The 19,090-nt window shown below is 40.1% G+C and overlaps 1 protein-coding gene across 6 annotated transcripts in view; it reads left to right on the top strand.

Moving 5' to 3' along the window:
• The window catches only part of LOC127159035 (lymphocyte antigen 6B), a 77,876-nt gene extending 59,944 nt beyond the window's left edge, over positions 1–17,932 (top strand). The window contains exons 2-5 of one of the 6 annotated variants that reach the window (XR_007826340.1): positions 1,272–1,391; positions 1,488–1,613; positions 12,642–12,822; positions 17,830–17,932. Coding sequence is in view for 5 of the 6 variants with exons in the window: in XM_051101985.1 (XP_050957942.1) it covers positions 1,141–1,189; positions 16,287–16,406; positions 16,503–16,628; positions 16,860–16,927 (363 nt within the window). In the remaining variant the exon portion in view is untranslated. Of the gene's footprint in view, positions 1–1,101; positions 1,190–1,271; positions 1,392–1,487; positions 1,614–2,065; positions 2,200–12,641; positions 12,823–16,125; positions 16,209–16,286; positions 16,407–16,502; positions 16,629–16,859; positions 17,787–17,829 lie in introns of those variants that run through there. The other 5 variants (XM_051101985.1, XM_051101982.1, XM_051101984.1 and 2 more) reach the window with 5 other exon arrangements.
• Positions 17,933–19,090: the final 1,158 nt, after the last annotated feature.

Here is a 19,090-nt window from a genome sequence, read left to right as displayed (position 1 = left end):
AAATACTGAAAACAATTTTTCATGTAAATGACCACCAGGTGGCGAAATTAGATTATAACTGCAAACTCAAAAGCCTTTAGTTCAGAGACAGCATGATGATGATGATGATTTGATAATAAGAGATCTGATATGAAGACAAAATCAATAAAGTGACTCTAATTATGTTATTATTAAGTATTCTTATGTTATTCACAAGTTATATATAACTAGTGATAACTAGTTATATATACATATTACCTACATAAGCTATATATATTTCAAACTATAATGTGTCCAAAATGTTGACATTGTACTATACATGCATGCTAATCAAACTTTATCTAAAGTAATCTCTTTATTGTTTGTTGAGGATGTTATTATAGCTGTGACATTATTATTATTATTATTATTATTACATCCTTTCTTATGCAGTAATTTATTCACAAATTTATTCAAGTTCCTAAATCACCAATCATTCCCTCTTCATTTCTGAATATCCCCTCCCATTCAGATATTAACTACAGATATTGTCATATTGACCAATTTCAGCTGCAGCTTCAGCATCTATTTATAGGAGGGTGGGGACACTTACATTTTTAAAATTACTTGATTAGTATTTTGACAATCGAGTGGTACATTTTTTAAAACTTAGTACTAATCTCACAACAGATGATCAAAAATTCTGAAGTATCCTTTTCATTAGTCTATGAGTTTCATCCATAAACTATAAACCTCACAATGAATAACTGTCAGTTTTATAATGACTGCTTTTCTGAAATAAGGAAATAAAGATCACACTGGTAAAAAGGTTCTCAAATCCCAAGTGTTTTGCTGCTCTAATGTCACTGTATTATTTGAAATAAAGCACTATCAATCATAATGTGTGAGCAGTGTCAATCTGTAAATTGTCTTTTAAGCCACTGTAACATAAAATGATGTAATAAATTGTGTGTATTAACAGAATGGTGGAATTTTTTCACAAAATCCATTTTGCTCAAATGAGACCAGTTTTGCTAAAATTTTAAATTTCTTTCAGTTTGTAACAGTAAATGTCGTAGGACCTCACAAAGGTTCTTCAGTTAACCTGCCCCTTTCTGAACAGACATAAAAAGAAACGAAAGCATCTTTTTTTTTTCATTCTGTTCCTGTTCCTGACACACGATGGATCTGCACATCTCTGTTGTTCTTCTTCTCATTTTTCTCACTGGAGGTACAAAAAAACAGCAAGTATTCAGTAATGTATTATCTGGTATATATAGAGAGGTCACTAAATGTCTGTCTGTGTGTTTAAGGACACTCTCTCAAGTGTTACACATGTGTGCCTGATCTGACGGGTTCCTGCGATGCCAAAGTGGAGACGTGTAGAGATGGATTTTCCAAATGTGCAAGCATGACGGGAGAACAATCCATTGGTAAGTCCAGTATGATGTGGAAATCTACAGTCATTATTGAAAATAATAATATGCAGTACAAGTATGTTCATCTCATCACATTTCTCTTATTTGCAGGTTCCACTAAAGTAACTGTCACAAGTAAACAGTGTGCAGATACATGTGAACCTGGGACCGAAGAGCTCCTGACTGGAGGGACAGTAAAAGTCCACTGCTGTGACACTGATCTCTGCAATGCAGCAGGTATTGTGCTTTATATGATCATGTGCTAATTTACATTTGCATGTTTCCCCCCCTCAATGACTAATACAGTAATATAAAGACTGTTCATAAAAAGCTAAATATTAGCCCTATATAGCTCTATATAAGCCTTAAACAGGACAGTTTTGTCTCTCTGTTTATTTGCAGATCCCACTGAACCACATGAACCTGGAATCCAACAGCTCCCGACTGGAGGGACAGCAGGTATTGTGCTTTATATGATCATGTGCTAATTTACATTTGCATGTTTTTCCCCCTCAATGACTACTACAGTAATATAAAGACTGTTCATAAAAAGCTAAATATTACATTTCAGTAGTTAAAAGTCAAGTGCTCTCCTTTTTGTACAGAACTGATTGATTTAGAGTCAATACAAATTTAAATACTATTACTATTAGCATTAATTAACAGCATTTTCCTATTCTGTTGATCAGATGGTGTGTATAAGGGAAGCTTCCTCCTGCTGTTTCCTTCTCTGCTCTTCTACTTCCTGTTTCAGTGAATCAGATTCAACAGCTGCAGCAGAAACTGAATATCACACATTTTTATTCTTCAATAAATAAATAAATAAAGCTTGTCAATAATGAAAATGTGTTTTAGGTTGTTCAACTAGCAAGGTTAACCAATCAAAGTATTGAAATATGCTTAAATTCAATTTAACTATAAACAACAAAACAACGTACAACATAAGCATGTTCATTTGATACTCAAGTGATACTCACACACACACACACACACACACACACACACACACACACACACATGTTGTGTTTCCATGTTTTATGGGGACATTTCTTAGGCGTAATGGTTTTAATACTGTACATACCATATTTTCTATCGCCCTACATCTACCTTATACCTAAACCTAGTCCTCACAGGAGACTGTGCACACTTTTATTTTCTCAAAAAAACTCATTCTGCATGATTTATAAGCCTGTTTCCTCATGGGGACCTCACAAATGTCCCCACAAAGTCAAAATTTACTGGTATTACTATCCTTGTGGGGACATTTGGTCCCATAATGTGATGAATACCAGGTGCACACACACACACACACACACACACACACACACACACACAAAACATAACAGATATAACAGAAGTATGTGTCCTGAGAAATCATGTGTTTGTGACAAATGTGTTGGTAATGTTTCAGACAGCAGTATTATCTCTACTGCCTCACTTGAACCAAAATGAATTGAAATGAACAAGATTAAAGCTGCACCGTTTGGCCTGAGATCATCATAACACCATTAGTGATCACTGAAGATCTGAGGAATGATCCGAAAAGGCGGTGATATTAATACAAATATCCAGACCAAAAAAAAAAAAAAAAAAAAAAAAAAGAGAGAAGAAATGGCAGCACTTTACAATAAAGTCCCATTAGTTAATTAATGCTTTAAATAAATAATATAATGTCAGTTAATAAAAATACGACTGATCATAGTTTGTGTAAGCTCAGGTCCATTAAATAATATTTACAGATTGATTTTAATCATGTAAATGTCAAAATTAACATTAAATAAGATTAATAAATGTAATAATGATAAAAAGTTTAATCTTACTGTAAAGTACAAAATTAAAAAGAGACAATAAATAAAAGATAAAAAAGTTTTCGTACACAGCAATACTCACACAACTGCATTTGCACGATGACACAAATCACACAATGATGCTTCTCTTCTGTTATTCTGAACTCTTTAATGTGGTAAACTGTAACAATAAACCTTTAAAAACTGTTAAATGTTTTTACCTTTATGTTTCTACCTTTAGGTTCTGCATCAGCTACAAAATAGTACTTCTTACCTATAAGGCACTTAACGGTTTAGCTCCTGCGTACATAACTAGTCTTCTACCACGCTACAATCCATCACGCTCCCTAAGGTCACAAAGTCAAAGCTTTTTCACATTTGGCTCCCAAACTCTGGAACAGCCTTCCTGATAACGTTCGGGGTTTAGACACACTCTCTCTGTTTAAATCTAGATTAAAGACACATCTTTTTAGCCAAGCATTCAAATAATGCATCTCATAAACTTTTCCTGCAGTTATATATCTGATCAAATGTTCATTATTAATCTTTTAGCTCTGGTTTAACAAATCTTTCCTTGCTTGGTTTGAACAGTAGCTACACTAATTATGTTCCTATTTGTTCTGTTTCTGCCATGGGATTGACATCCTGTGATAATTAGGAATTCACAAGCTCCAGTGTGGATCCAGAACACTTAAGATGAGATGATGCCAACCCTGAAACAACATACAGCACTACCGAATTCTGCTACTAATTTATAGTGTTCTTTGTCTGATGATTGCATCATTAACTGATCTTTACCACACACCTCTTCCATATGTACATCAACTTGACAGTCACCACTAGTAAGCTACTACTACATATATTGTAAAAGTGTTAATTTGGTGTAAAGTTGCTTTGCAACAATATGTATCGTGAAAAGCACTATACAAATAAATTTGAATTGAATTAAATGGATTAAAGGCTTTATGATTTTTTTCTCATAGAAAACAAAATGCAGCAACAAAAACCACAACACCACATTGTTAAACGCCTGTTTGTCACTATTCTCTGAGAAACTGTTCACAAGACCATCGCATGCAATGACTGAAGTTTGACTGAGGTCATGTTTTTTTTTTGTTTGTTTGTTTGTTTTACAATATCTAGGACACATTTCTCAATACTGAGGTCATTTTTTCAAAACTCTTCTCACAGTTCACCTAACCAACACTCAGTTTGGTACAGCAGTTCATTTCCTATCAAAAATGCACACACAAAAAACAACAACAACTGCCAAAACACTTCAAATCAATTAATTCTTTCATAAATTTTCATCAATTAATCACTATTGATTTTATACAAATGTAGGGTAAAGCTGCCAGAAATTAGATTTTTAATTGCACAAACGTTTACTACAGTGATGTTTCATCTGTCAGTATTTAATATTTAGTCATATTTGTTCTGTATTTATACATTTGATCACCATTATACCCTAGATTCATACATCATCTGAAAGCTAAATAATTATGTTTTTTATTGATGTATTTGTTATGTATGGTTGTATGGTTTGTTATGATAGGACAATATTTGGCCGATATACAACTATTTGAAAATCTGGAATCTGAGGGTGCAAAAATCAATCAATCAATAAAATAAAATAAAATACTGAGAAAATTGTCTTTAAAGTATATTTATGGTAGGAAATTTACAAAATATCTTAATGGAACATGATCTTTACATAAAATAGTAATGATTTGTGGTGCCATTTTAAGAAAAATGTATAACAATGTATTTTTGGCTCTTGCAACAAATTTCCTCATGCTATTTAAGACTGGTTCTGTGGTCCAGGGTCACAAATATACAGACAAAAATGAAAAGAAACAGCAAGACTGTCAGGCATTCACCACTGCCACCCTCATCTGACACTCACCCGGAAGCCCCACCCACTTGTTCACAGTCACCAGAGTTCTAACTCCTTACACCTGTTCCTCGTTGAGCCACGCCCTATAAATAGGACACTCTGCCATATTCTCATTGTCTGGTCTACTGTTCACATGCCTTGTGTATCTCCCTCCTTCGATGCTGTGGCGTGGCTCAACACTTGGACTTTGGGACTTCTACTACCTGCCAATACATTCAGTTAAGAACCCAATTCATGTCTATACTCTGTCTTGTATACCAGACGCTGTCTAATAAATGGTTTTATAGTATCGCTACTCATCTCTCGTCTTCTCCATCCCCTTGTACGTGTGTGAGTGTGACAGAAGACCAGACCGCTTACAAGAAAGACACAGCATGAGCACCGAAACACCCACCGCTGCTAATCCATTCTCCGACTTGGTGAATGCCTTGAAGCCGGCGTTTCAACATCCATCGACGCCGTCATCTGTCTCAGGATCTCCCATGGCCATGCCCGCAACGTTTGCGGGAGAGGCGGCTGAGTGTAGCGGTTTCTTACTTCAGGTTAATCTCTTCATCAAGATGCAACCACAACAGTTCACCTCCGATGATGCCAAGGTGGCTTTTCTCATCTCCCTCCTGACCGGTAAGGCCCTGCTGTGGGCTAAAGCTATTTGGATGGCAGAGAATCCAATCATTCATTCCTACGAACAGTTTACTAATCATTTCACCGAGGTCTTCAGCACTACTACTGGCGAACTCGCTACTTCCGATCAGCTCTTCCGGCTACAGCAGGGCACTTCTTCGGCTTGTCAGTACACCCTCCACTTCCGCATGCTGGAGGCGGCTAGCGGCTGGAACGAGAAGGCGCTGCTCGGGGCCTACAGACAAGGCCTCAATCCCGAGCTCCGAGCAGCCATGGCGTTGTATGATGACAGCATTGGATTAGAAGCCTTTCTACAACGTACCACCAGAGTCGCACAAAACCTAGCCGCCTGCCAGCCACCCCTTACCGCTCCTCAGCCTGCCTCGGTGGCTGCTTGTTCTCCAGTACCAGAACCCATGCAAATCGACTCTACATGATTGTCACACACCGAACGGAACCGCAGAATCTCAAACGGACTATGCTTATACTGTGGACAACCTGGTCATTATCTCCGTCAGTGTCCCATCAGACCCCCACGCCCCGTGGTGAGTACCCTCTCTACAGAGGTGGAAATTTCTTCTCTCACGTTGTTACCTGTAACCCTGCATACTTCTAATATGTCTCTATGTGTTTCTGCGCTGGTTGACTCCGGCTCTTCAGGCAACTTCATCTCCCAAAACTGTCTGAAACGGTTACAACTGAATCCTCAACTCCATCATCAAACACTAACGGTGAGAACGATCCAAGGAAAACCACTGGGGCGTGGGAAAATTCAACACTCATCACCCATCATCTCCTTGCAAATTGGTCTGTTTCATCACAAGGACATCAAATTTCTGGTACTGGAGGATTCCACCGCCAGCATAATCCTGGGACGCCCATGGCCTAACCAACACCATCCGGAACTCAGCTGGGACCCGTGTGACGTTCTACACTGGAGTGATTACTGTAACCAACACTGCTTGACCAAGATACACCTACCTGTTGCAGAGACTCTCACCCTCTCTTCGACTCGGATTGAGAGTCCGGATCAAGATTGTGTTCCTGAGGTCCCAGCTGATTACCAGGCGTTCCAGGACGTTTTCAGTAAACAAGCAGCCACCCAGTTACCACCACATGGGCCATGGGATTGTGCTATCGATCTGCTGCCAGGCGCCCAGCTCCCCAAGGGGCGAGTTTACCCTCTGTCCATCCCAGAACGCCAGGCGATGGAGGAATACATCTCGGAGGCCCTAGCTCAGGGATTTATTCAACCATCGACTTCCCCGGCCGCTTCCAGCTTCTTCTTCGTGGGCAAGAAGGATGGGGGGTTACGGCCTTGCATTGATTACCGTCAACTCAACTCCCAAGTCATTCAGCAACCCTATCCGCTCCCTCTGGTCCCTGCCGCCCTCGAAGAGCTTCGTGGAGCCCAAGTCTTCACGAAGCTGGACCTGCGGAGTGCTTACAACCTCGTTCGTATCCGTGCGGGGAGACGAATGGAAGACGGCATTCGTTACACCTACCGGCCACTATGAGTACCAGGTAATGCCGTACGGCCTCTCCATCAGCCCATCCGTCTTCCAAACGTTTATGAACGAGGTGTTCCGGGAGTTCCTCCATCGGTTTGTCATTGTCTACATCAACGACATCTTAATTTACTCCCGGAACCTGGCCGAACATCGCCTCCACGTCCAGCAGGTCCTCCACAAGCTCAGACAGTACAGCCTCTATCTCAAGCTGGAAAAATGTGAGTTCCATCAACCTTCAGTCCACTTCCTGGGTTACATCATTTCGGCCGAGGGTGTGCAGATGGATCAGAAGAAGGTATCCGCCATTCAAGATTGGCCTCAACCCCTCACCGTCAAAGAACTCCAGCGCTTCCTTGGATTTGCCAACTTCTATAGAAGATTCATTAAGGACTACAGTACCATTACGGCGCCGTTAACCTCCCTCCTGAGGGGTAAACCCAAGACCATCTGCTGGAACCCCTCTGCCCACGAGGCCTTTCTCCAGCTAAAGAAGCTCTTCAGTACTGCACCCCTTCTACACCATCCAGATCCTGAACTTCTCTTTACGGTAGAGGTCGACGCATCCACCACTGGAGCCGGTGCGGTACTGTCCCAAACGGTCGGTGAGCCTCCTATCCTCCATCCCTGTGCGTTTTTCTCGAGAAAGCTGTCTCCGGCGGAGCAGAATTACGACATAGGGAACAGAGAGCTCCTCGCCATCAAGCTCGCCCTGGAGGAGTGGCGTCATTGGTTGGAGGGTTCAAAACATCCATTCAACATCATAACAGATCACAAGAACCTTCAATACATCAGAGAGGCTAAGAGACTCAACCCCTGGCAAGCCCGATGGGCTCTATTCTTCACGCGCTTTGACTACACGATTTCCTATAGACCTGGTTCTAAGAATATCTCCGCGGACGCTCTCTCCCGACTCCACTCAACTGAACAGTCCATAGAACCAGAACCCATTGTTCCCTCCAACCTCATCGTCAGTCCCATCGTTTGGGAGTTAGATGAGGACATCCGTCATGCCACTCTCCAGGAAGCTGCTCCGCCGGAATGTCCAGAAGGTAAGATCTTCGTTCCTCTCGCCCTACGTCAAAACCTTCTGGACACAGCTCATCGTTCTCCGGGCTCTGGACATCCTGGCAGCCAACGGACCCTCTCGCTCATCCAATCTCGTTACTGGTGGCCCAGTATGCGCCGAGATACCATCAGGTACGTCCAGAGCTGCTCTGTCTGTGCCATGTCTACTTCTCCCAGTCAACTTCCAACAGGCAAACTGGTTCCACTACCCATCCCACAGAGGCCCTGGTCCCACACAGGAGTTGACTTTGTGACCGATCTCCCGGCAGCCGAATGTAACACTTGCATTCTAGTCATGGTGGATCGATTTTCTAAAATGTGCAAGTTTTGTCCCTTGAAAGGTTTGCCTACAGCCATGGAAACTGCCACTACACTGTTTCAACATCTCTTCCGTCACTTCGGCCTGCCCGAGGAGATCGTGTCAGACCGGGGACCTCAATTCATCTCGCACGTATGGAAAGCTTTCTTCAAATTGCTTGGCATAACAGTTAACCTATCTTCTGGATATCACCCACAGACTAACGGCCAGACAGAGAGAAAGATCCAGGAGCTTGGACGTTACCTCTGGGCATACTGTCACACGGACCAACACTGCTGGAACAGGTTCCTCCCGTGGGCCGAGTACGCACAGAACTCCCTGCGCCAAGACACCACCGGCTTAACACCCTTTCAGTGCGTACTCGGTTACCAGCCTCCGCTGTTCCCCTGGACGGAGGAACCCTCCAACGTTCCAGCAGTAGACCACTGGTTTTGGGAGAGCGAGAGAGTGTGGGACTCAGCTCATCACCATCTACAGCGGGCAGTACGACAACACAAACGTTTTGCTGACGTCAGACGGAGACCTGCCCCCGAATTCCAACCTGGGGACCAGGTGTGGTTGTCCACACGGGATCTCCGCCTCCGTCAACCCTGTCGTAAGCTGAGTCCCCGCTACATTGGTCCGTTCAAGATCCTGAGACGCATCAATGATGTCACGTTCCAACTTCAGCTCCCACCAAGGTATCGTATTCATCCCACTTTCCACATCTCCCTTCTTAAACCTTGTTATCCCTCTGCCACAGAACAACCGGGAGCTGAAGTGGAGCCCCCTCCTCCGGAAATCCTGGAACCTCCCTCCATCTACACCGTCCATGAGATCCTGGGCTCACGGCGTCGAGGGGGCCAGTTGGAATATCTTATCGACTGGGAGGGGTATGGCCCTGAGGAACGATCATGGGTCTCACGGGACGACATCCTAGACCCCACCTTACTCTCTGACTTCCACCGAGACCATCCAGATCAGCCTGCCCCTCGCGGTCGAGGTCGCCCTCGACGTCGTGTTAGGGCGTCGGGAGCCGCCCCTGGAGGAGGGGGTAGTGTCAGGCATTCACCACTGCCACCCTCATCTGACACACACCCGGAAGCCCCACCTACTCGTTCACAATCACCGGAGTTCTAACTGCATTCACCTGTTCCTCGTTGAGCCACGCCCTATAAATGGGACACTCTGCCACCATCTCATTGTCTGGTCTACCGTTCACATGCCTTGTGTATCTCCCTCCTTGGATGCTGTGGCGTGGCTCAACACTTGGACTTTGGGACTTCTACAACCTGCCTAAACATTCAGTTAAGAACCCTTTTCATGTTGATGCTTTGTCTTTTATACAAGACGCTGTTTAATAAATGGTTTAATAGTATCGCTACTCATCTCTCAAATGCTTTTGATGTATTTTTCATTGTACATTCATGTTAACAAATGTAGTTAACTAACTGAACCTTACTGTAAATGTCACAGTTCTGTCTGTTTGTATTCTTGGTTTCTCCCTTTGTCTCCCCCCGTCGATCTGTCTACTTTGGTTTAGTCCCTGATTAGCGTTATCTGGTTCACCTGTCTGTCTTTATTAGTTAGCCTATATACTGTATATCTGTCTTTGTCATGAGTTCCCTGTCGGTCTTTATTGTTGATTTTAGGTTTCAGTGTGTGTGGATATCACTCTGTGTTCCTGCCTGTTCCTCTTGAAAGTAATTAAAATAAGATTTGTTTCGTACGTTGTATCCTGTCTTCCATCCAGCAACCGTAACAGAAAGACCGACCCAAACAGTTTTTTCCCGGCATCTTCCCCTGCGTTTATTTTTCCGTTTTTTCCCTCAGTGTTTTTGTTTTTTGATTATGGATCCTACCGTTCTCCTCATCCTCCTGAAGCAGGGGGAACGCTCTCTTGAGGACCACACCCATGATTACATCTTCCTGGCAGAACACTCCCACTTTCCGGATAGATTTAATAGACTTCTTCTCTGAAGTATCCATCTGTTCTGATCTACCTGTCTGCCAGGAATTCCCACCCACCCTCCCTCTTCTGTCTACATCTATGTCTGTCTGGCCACCGCTGTCCCCTGACAGCCCCGCTGCTCACCCTCAGTCCACCACCTGTGCAGTGGGTTCGCCGCGGGTCTGCCAGCTTCCATCGGCGTCATGGCTGGAGGATCCCTCATCTCCGCCTCCAGCCTCAGAGTCCAGAACTCCGCCTCGGCCCTCCGACCCTGTGGCTCCACCACGGCTCTCAGCTTCCTCGTCTCCATCGTCGCCCGTCGGTCCACCAGCTCCACCGGGCTCCCTCGTCTTTACGGCTCCGCCCTGGTCGGTCGTCGTCCCTCCATCACCTCAGGACTCTGTTCCTCCGGCTGCGCCTCGTCACGCCGTCCCACCGGCTCCTAAGGACTCCTCCCTCCCTCCGGCACAGCCTCCATCCTCTGTCGCTCCGGCTCCGCCGCGGACCTCCGGATCTCCGCCTATGCCTTGGTCGCCAGAGCCTAGGGCTCTGCCTCGGGCTCCTCCGCCTCCGTCGGTCGGCCCCATGGAGTCGTCAGCCCTTCTTCCACCATGGCTCCTCCCTCCATCAGCTCCACCGTGGGTCATCATGGCCGCGTTCTGGGTCCTGCTAGGTTCCTCCTGCTCCGGGTCCCTCCTGTTTCCTCCCTGGCTCCTCCCACCATCGTCACCGCCTTGGACTTTGTTTTTTGCCCTTATCACTCTGTTTTTTTGTCCCCCTCCCGGGGTTTCGTCCTCCGCCGAAGCCTCCACCCACATGGACTCTGTTTTTCTGCTGTTTTTTCACCCCTCTTGTCTGTTTTGTTTTTTGTTTTCTATGGCGCGAGGACGCGCCTATTTGGAGGGGGGCGTAATGTCACAGTTCTGTCTGTTTGTATTCTTGGTTTCTCCCTTTGTCTCCCCCCGTCGATCTGTCTACTTTGGTTTAGTCTCTGATTAGCGTTATCTGGTTCACCTGTCTGTCTTTATTAGTTAGCCTTTATATATCTGTCTTTGTCATGAGTTCCCTGTCGGTCTTTATTGTTGATTTAGGTTTCAGTGTGTGTGGATATCACTCTGTGTTCCTGTTCAAAGTAATTAAAATAAGATTTGTTTTGTACGTTGTATCCTGTCTTCCATCCAGCACCAGCAACCGTAACAGTAAAGCCATACCAAATAAATAAGTAAAGATATAATAGATAAACATCTTACTGTATTATTAGTTATTTTTGAAGCAATGTTCATACAAACATGTTCAGAAATTTATAGTAACCCAGAAACTATGTAAACCACAAATGGAAATGGGTTAAAAAAATCATCCATGTTGAAAGAGTTTCTGGCCACCCATTAAAATCTAAAGACCAATGCCACCTGAAATGCTGTATGATTGACAGAATATGAATATGAATATGCATACACTAATATACAGCTACACCACACTGTACTGAAAGCAAAACACAGAAGATCTTCTCAAAGTGTAAAAGTGATTAAACAGAAAATGACACATTGTCCACTTAATATTAAAAATATTCAATGTCCAGACATATAGTCAAAACTTATTAATTTTAGTAAATGTTTGTGCCCCATCTACAGGTGAAGAGGGTAAATGTGATCAATCTGTAATCACAACTCGAGACCACAAGAGGGAGCTGATGGTGCAGATAAGTTTGCTAGTGCATCATTTTGTTTGTTTAAAATAAAACATCAACATAATCTTCTTTCTGCATGTGAAGGTTCATTTACTCACCCTCATGTCGCCCCAAAGCTGAATGGTTTTCTTCTGGTAGATTAGATACTGTTCTTCTTGTTGCATCTGTTTAAAGGGAAATAATAATGATCATCACATTACTATTTTTTTCTAGTAAAAATATATAATACATTTGCTATTATATGCATTTGTTAAACTGGGGTGTTTGGGGTATGTATTTTGCATGCTACAGATTTACAGGTCTGTGGTTGTATAATGTTTTTGGCCATTAAGGATTTTTTTTTTTTTTTTTTGTACAGAACTAATTGATTTAGAGTCAATACAAATGTAAATACTATTACTATTAGCATTAATTAACAGCATATAATCCTTATTCTGTTGATCAGATGGTGTGTATAAGGGAAGCTTCCTCCTGCTGTTTCCTTCTCTGCTCTTCTACTTCCTGTTTAAGTGAATCAGATTCAACAGCTGCAGCAGAAACTGAATATCACACATGTTTTTATTCTTCAATAAATAAATAAAGCTTGTCATTAATGAAAATGTGTTTTTGGTTGTTCAACTAGCAAGGTTAACCAATCAAAGTATTGAAAAGTTTGACAGTTTGGTCTCTCTGCCAGTCAAGACTAACCAATTCATGATTTATTAGAGTTTTATTGCTGAATGGTGAATTCGAAAATAAGCATTTTAATAGATTCAGCAGGCAACAACAACATTAAAAAAAAAAAGTAGGGAATTGTCCCAGTGCTCCCAATGCCCTGCTCATATAGAACTGTAATGCGGTAGTACTATCCAAAAAATAACCTTTCAACCAATATTACAGTGCACTTTATTTATATTAAACCATCAACATAAAAATAAATAAATAAATAAACAAATAAATAATAGCAAACCGTTTACAGCACTGTTTATCTTTAACATTTTGTGAAGAGCACTATTTATTTTTTATTTCGAGCAGTGATTTTAGTGTACAATATTAAGCATTATACCATTTGTGGTTTGGTCTTAGTGACTAAGGAGCCCTCTTACGTTTGACAGATTTAGGAGTTCGTTTTAGCACTAAGATGCCTAAGTTTAGTCCTAAATTTAGGATTGACACACCCATTATTTTTAAGATTTTCTCCTAAATTGGCAAGTTATGAGCTACTTGTAGCCTTGAGATGTTTTGTGAAGACGGGCCCTGAGCTCCTGTGATACAGTGCTGTGTGGCCCTCTACAGGTGATCATCACAATAACAGCATTTAAAACACAGCTATGAAAATTCTGCACACCCAATTTCACTGGCCTTTTCTTAATGCAGTCAGAGGTGTTTGGGGTCGCAAGATCGACCCCTAGTGTCATACACTCGACACAACGTCTCCATCAGGGAATGAGGGTTACCCTACACAACCAAGAGGTTTTTACTGCATGCTTTCTTGTATAGTGATGTTTAAGTGGTTTGTCACAAAACCACTCTTGTGAACCACTCTTGTGATCTTGTCAAAGATCTTTAAATATGATGATCTTCTTGTGAGGGAATCTCTTCCTAAAATATAAAGACAGGACAAGAACATCTCAAAATAACACATCTGCTGTGCTGAAACTGTTATTGCAATCAAATTAAATATATTTAACACCAAATTAAAAACATGATTTTAAACTATTTGCAAAGAGCAAAATAATGCAAATTCACAGCACAAATATTTGCATGTAGAACTTTTATATTATCATAAAAATCACAAATTGCAGTGGTGAGAATAAAATAAAATACTGAAAACAATTTTGATGCAAATGACCACCAGGTGGCGAAACTACATTATCACTGAAAACTCAAAAGCCTTTAGGTCAGAGACAGCATGATGATGATGATGATGATGATGATGATTGTGATAATAAGAAATCTGATATGAAGAAGGATGAAAATCATAATGTCACACAAACCATAAAGTGACTCTAATCATGTTATTGTTAATTACTTTATTTTAAGGATGCACTGAATTGATCAAATAAGAAAGTGAAATACTTTTTTACAGTAAATTATTTTAAAATTGTGTGTAATAACATTCATTCACAGAGTTTTTAAGCATGTTGGTGGTTTTCATTGCTAGAGAATCAGTGTTTTGTTGCCTCAAATTTAAAAAGATTAAATAAAAATGACATAGTGGACACTGTTATTTTGATGAGTAAATATGATTTATACATAAACCTTACTTTACTATATTTCATAGATTTTGTGAGAATATTTCAAAGTTTACTTAAAAAACTAAGTACAACCCTAATTCTGGAAAAGTTGGGACATTTTGTAAAATGATCAAATCTGTGATTTGTTCATTCTATTGATCTTTTATTTAATTGACAAAAGTACAAAGAAGAGATTGCCAAAGTTTTCACTGACCAACTTAAATGTATTTTGTAAATATAAACATATTTATTTAGAATATATATATATATAGATTTTTTTTTTTATTTTTTTTTATTGTAGTATGCATTCCACTCCAAAAAAGTTGGGACAGAGGCAAAATAAAAGTGAAAAGGTTATAGAATAACCAAATAAACGGTTTTGAAACACAGCAAGCAGATGAATTGGTAGGTGAGGGTGTCATGTTTGGCTATAAATGGAGCTTCACAGTCTTTGCAAGCAAAGCCGGATCATGACTCAAAATATGTTTATATTAACAAAATAAAACTAAGTTGGCCAGTGAAAACACTGGATTTTTTTCTTTGTACTCAATTAAATAAAGGCTAAAGAGAACTAATGACATATTCTTGGTTTTATGGCATTTCACAAAACTGTAGAAAGATGGGAAACAAATGCTCTTCATTTTCAGAATAGTTACTATTTTAGTGCTGAGAAGAAAACACATTTTGAAATATATTCAAATAGAAAGCTTTTTTTTTTTCAAATGGTAGATTTACTGTTTTTACCGTAGGCTGTTTTATAAAACAAACAAATGCTCTAATTTCAAGCTTTCTATAGATATATGTATCAGGTCTGTGAGGTGTGTATTCGCTGAGTTTCAATTCATTTTTGTGAAGTGCTCCTGTTGAGATGACTGAAGCACATCATGTTTGTTTTCTTTATTTTATAGAAATATATTTTTTTGCAAGGTTTTGTTAATATTGTGAGTGCACACAAATAAAAGTAGACTATTTACAGTTTGGAATGATGTATTATTCTTACTTTTATCTGTAAATATAACGGAACATTTAAAATGGTTTCCACTGAAAAAAATGCAAGTGCAAAACTGCACTTGAAAAAAGGTGAGTGAATTCTGACAAACTAAAACGTTTCTGACTGGCCATTGTGTTCAAGAAATCAGCAGATATGTCTGCATTCCTCAGTCCTGCAGAAACATGTTGCATAGTTTGCCAGATCTTTGGTTGCTATTGCTTTCGTTTGAGGGTATTTAGCACCGTCTAGTACCTCTGTACAACAATCAATAGTCAGTACACAAAATCCCAAAGTATCCTTTTCATTAGTCTACGTGTTTCATCCGTATATTATAAGTTTCAGTTTTATAATGACTGCTTTCCTGAAATAAGGAAATAAAGATCACACTGGTAAAAAGGTTCTCAAATCCCAAGTGTTTTGCTGCTCTAATGTCACTGTATTATTTGAAATAAAGCACTATCAATCATAATGCGTGAGCAGTGTCAATCTGTAAATTGTCTTTTAAGCCACTGTAACATAAAATGATTTAATAAATTTTGTGTATTAACAGTATGGTGGAATTTTTCAAAAATCCATATTGCTTTAGTGTCAAATGAGACCAGATTTGCTAAAATTTCAAATTTCTTTCAGTTTGTAACAGCAAATGTTGTAGGACCTCACAAAGTTTCCTCATCTACCCTCCCCCTTCTTAACAGACATAAAAAGAAACGAAAGCATCGGGGTTTTTTTTCATTCTGTTCCTGTTCCTGACACACGATGGATCTGCACATCTCTGTTGTTGTTCTTCTCATTTTTCTCACTGGAGGTACAAAAAGCAAGTATTCAGTAATGTATGATTTGGTATATATAGAGAGGTCACTAAATGTCTGTCTGTGTGTTTAAGGACACTCTCTCAAGTGTTACACATGCCTGCCTGATCTGACGGGTTCCTGCGATGCCAAAGTGGAGACGTGTAGAGATGGATTTTCCAAATGTGGAAGCATGAAGGGAGAACAATCCATTGGTAAGTCCAGTATGCTGCGGAAATCTACAGTCATTATTGAAAATAATAATAAGCAGAACAAGTATGTTCATCTCATCACATTTCTCTTATTTGCAGGTCCCGCTAAGGTAACTGTCACAATTAAACAGTGTGTAGATACATGTGAATCTGCAACCAAACAGTCCTGGATTGGGGGGACAGTAAAAGTCCACTGCTGTGACACTGATCTCTGCAATGCAGCAGGTATTGAGCTTTATATGATCATGTGCTAATTTACATTTGCATGTTTTTCCCACTCAATGACTACTACAGTAATATAAAGACTGTTCATAAAAAGCTAAACATTAAATTTCAGTAGTTAAAAGTCAAGTGCTCTCCTTTTTGTACGGAACTGATTGATTTAGAGTCAATACAAATTTAAATACTATTATTAATAGCATTAATTAACCGCAATTTCCTTATTCTGTTGATCAGATGGTGTGTATAAGGGAAGCTTCCTCCTGCTGTTGTCTTCTCTGCTCTTCTACTTCCTGTTTCAGTGAATCAGATTCAACAGCTGCAGCAGAAACTGCATATCACACATTTATATTTTTCAGTATATAAATAAAAGTAGTCATGTCAAAGCAGTAACTAAATCAGCGTACTATCATCTCAAAAACAATGCAAGAATTAGATGTTTTGTTTCCAGTCAAGACTTAGAGAAACTTGTTCATGCCTTTATCAAAAGCAGGGTGGATTATTGTAATGGTCTCCTCACTGACCTTCCCAAGAAAACCGTTAGACAGCTGCAGCTCATCCAGAACCAGAAAATCTGAGCATATCACACCAGTCCTCAGATCCTTACACTGGCTTCCAGTTATATTTAGAATTGATTTTAAAGTACTTTTACTCATTTATAAATCACTCAATGGCCTAAGACCTAAATACATTGCAGATATGCTCACTGAATATAAACAGACCACTCAGATCATTAGGATCGAGTCAGTTAGAAATACCAAGGATTCACACAAAACAAGGAGAATCCGCTTTATTACTATTATTGCTATTATACTGCCCACAGTTGGAATCAGCTTCCAGAAGTGATCAGACGTGCTAAAACATTTAAATCTAGACTCAAAACTCATCTGTTTAGCTGTGCATTTACTGAATGAGCACTGTGTTTCGTCCAAACTGATTGCATTATGTATAATCCTTTTCTATTTTTAACTGTCATAAATTTATTTTATATCAATTTTTAAATCATTAAATTAGTTTTTACTTTTTTGTTTTATTGTTGTGATCATTGTTTTTATGATTATTCTACTTCCTTTTTTGTGATTATTGTTTTTATAACTATTCTACTTCCTTTTATGCAAAGCACCTTTGTGTATGAAATGTGCTATATAAATAAACTTGCCTTGCCTTAAAGCTTGTCAGTCATGAAAATGTGTTTTTGGTTGTTCAGGTTAACTAATTAAAGTACTGAAATGCTTAGAAACAATATAAACCATAACAAGACAACTCACAGTTGTCATCATCTGTTTTGGAGTGATTGCAATGTAATCTAAATATAAACTTGTTCTGTCGATCAGCATCATTTCTGGACAGAGCATTTAATGGTTTATGACGAGTTTAAAAAAGCGACTCTTTAAATTTGTACAATGAAACGCATCACGTCGGGAGCTGACTATCAAAACAGCTACAAAAGTAAAAGCCAAAAAGTTTGTATTTAAAGTCAAAAGGCAAACAGACTAGAATATGTTTTAAAAAAGATGTGTGTCTGTGAATGGCAAATTCTTTACAGTATTTTCATTTTTCTTAACAAATACCAGCACTTCATGTAACAAAAACAAATAAAGTAACAATCTGATCTTCAGCAGGATTCTTTACTGATTCAATTCCAAGTATGATTCAGGAACACCAAGAGTAGCTTATCATAGACAACATTTGACAGCCTCAGTTACTGTGATTTTAAATGTGCATTCGGACAAAGGACAATGTAAAAACTAAAACAAAAACAAAAAACAAAACAAAAGAAATCCAAACAAAGATCAAGGTTAATTGAATGTTAAATAAACCGTTAGTGTTTTCTATCGCAAGCCATTGTGTTCAGTCAATAAAGATTGAATATAGTTCTTCATATTTAATAATATGCAGAGGCTTGAGCCACTGATATACAAGATAATGCAGTTATTAATGCATTCTAAAGCAGTTATGAGAGAGAGAGAGAGAGAGAGAGAGAGAGAGAGAGAGAGAGAGAGAGAGAGAGGTCTTCATGGGTCCAAAAATTCGTACCGGAACCCGAAGAGACCCGTAAATTTGTTGCACGGAACCGACCCGGACCCGTATTTAATTTGAAGGTGGGACCCAAACCCGTGCAGACCCGAGAAATGCCTTAAATTTACCACCCAGACCCGACGCGGACCCGACGGTCAGGGGTAGCACCAAATTCTGGGCCCCATGCACAAGCAGTGGCCATGGGCGCCCGTAAGCTCGAGGTTCAAAACTACCTACAACTAACCTTAATACTAATCTAAAATAAAGGAAAATAAAATTTCACTCCTCAGGGGCCCTCCCCCCACTTGGGGCCCTGGTAATTTAGTCCCACTTTTCACCCAACTACGACGCCCCTGCCGAAGGTTACCTACTGTAAGTAGCCCTGACTGTGATCAATCCTCCTTGACACTAACATTTTCGTCCATGTTAGGCTGTTCCTCCCTCTTGCC

The sequence above is a fragment of the Labeo rohita genome, unplaced genomic scaffold, assembly GCF_022985175.1.
Source record: "Labeo rohita strain BAU-BD-2019 unplaced genomic scaffold, IGBB_LRoh.1.0 scaffold_187, whole genome shotgun sequence".
Classification (NCBI taxonomy): Eukaryota; Metazoa; Chordata; class Actinopteri; order Cypriniformes; family Cyprinidae; genus Labeo; species Labeo rohita.
The sequence above is the reverse complement of the archived record's forward strand: the minus strand, read 5'-3'. Positions and strand labels throughout refer to the sequence as shown.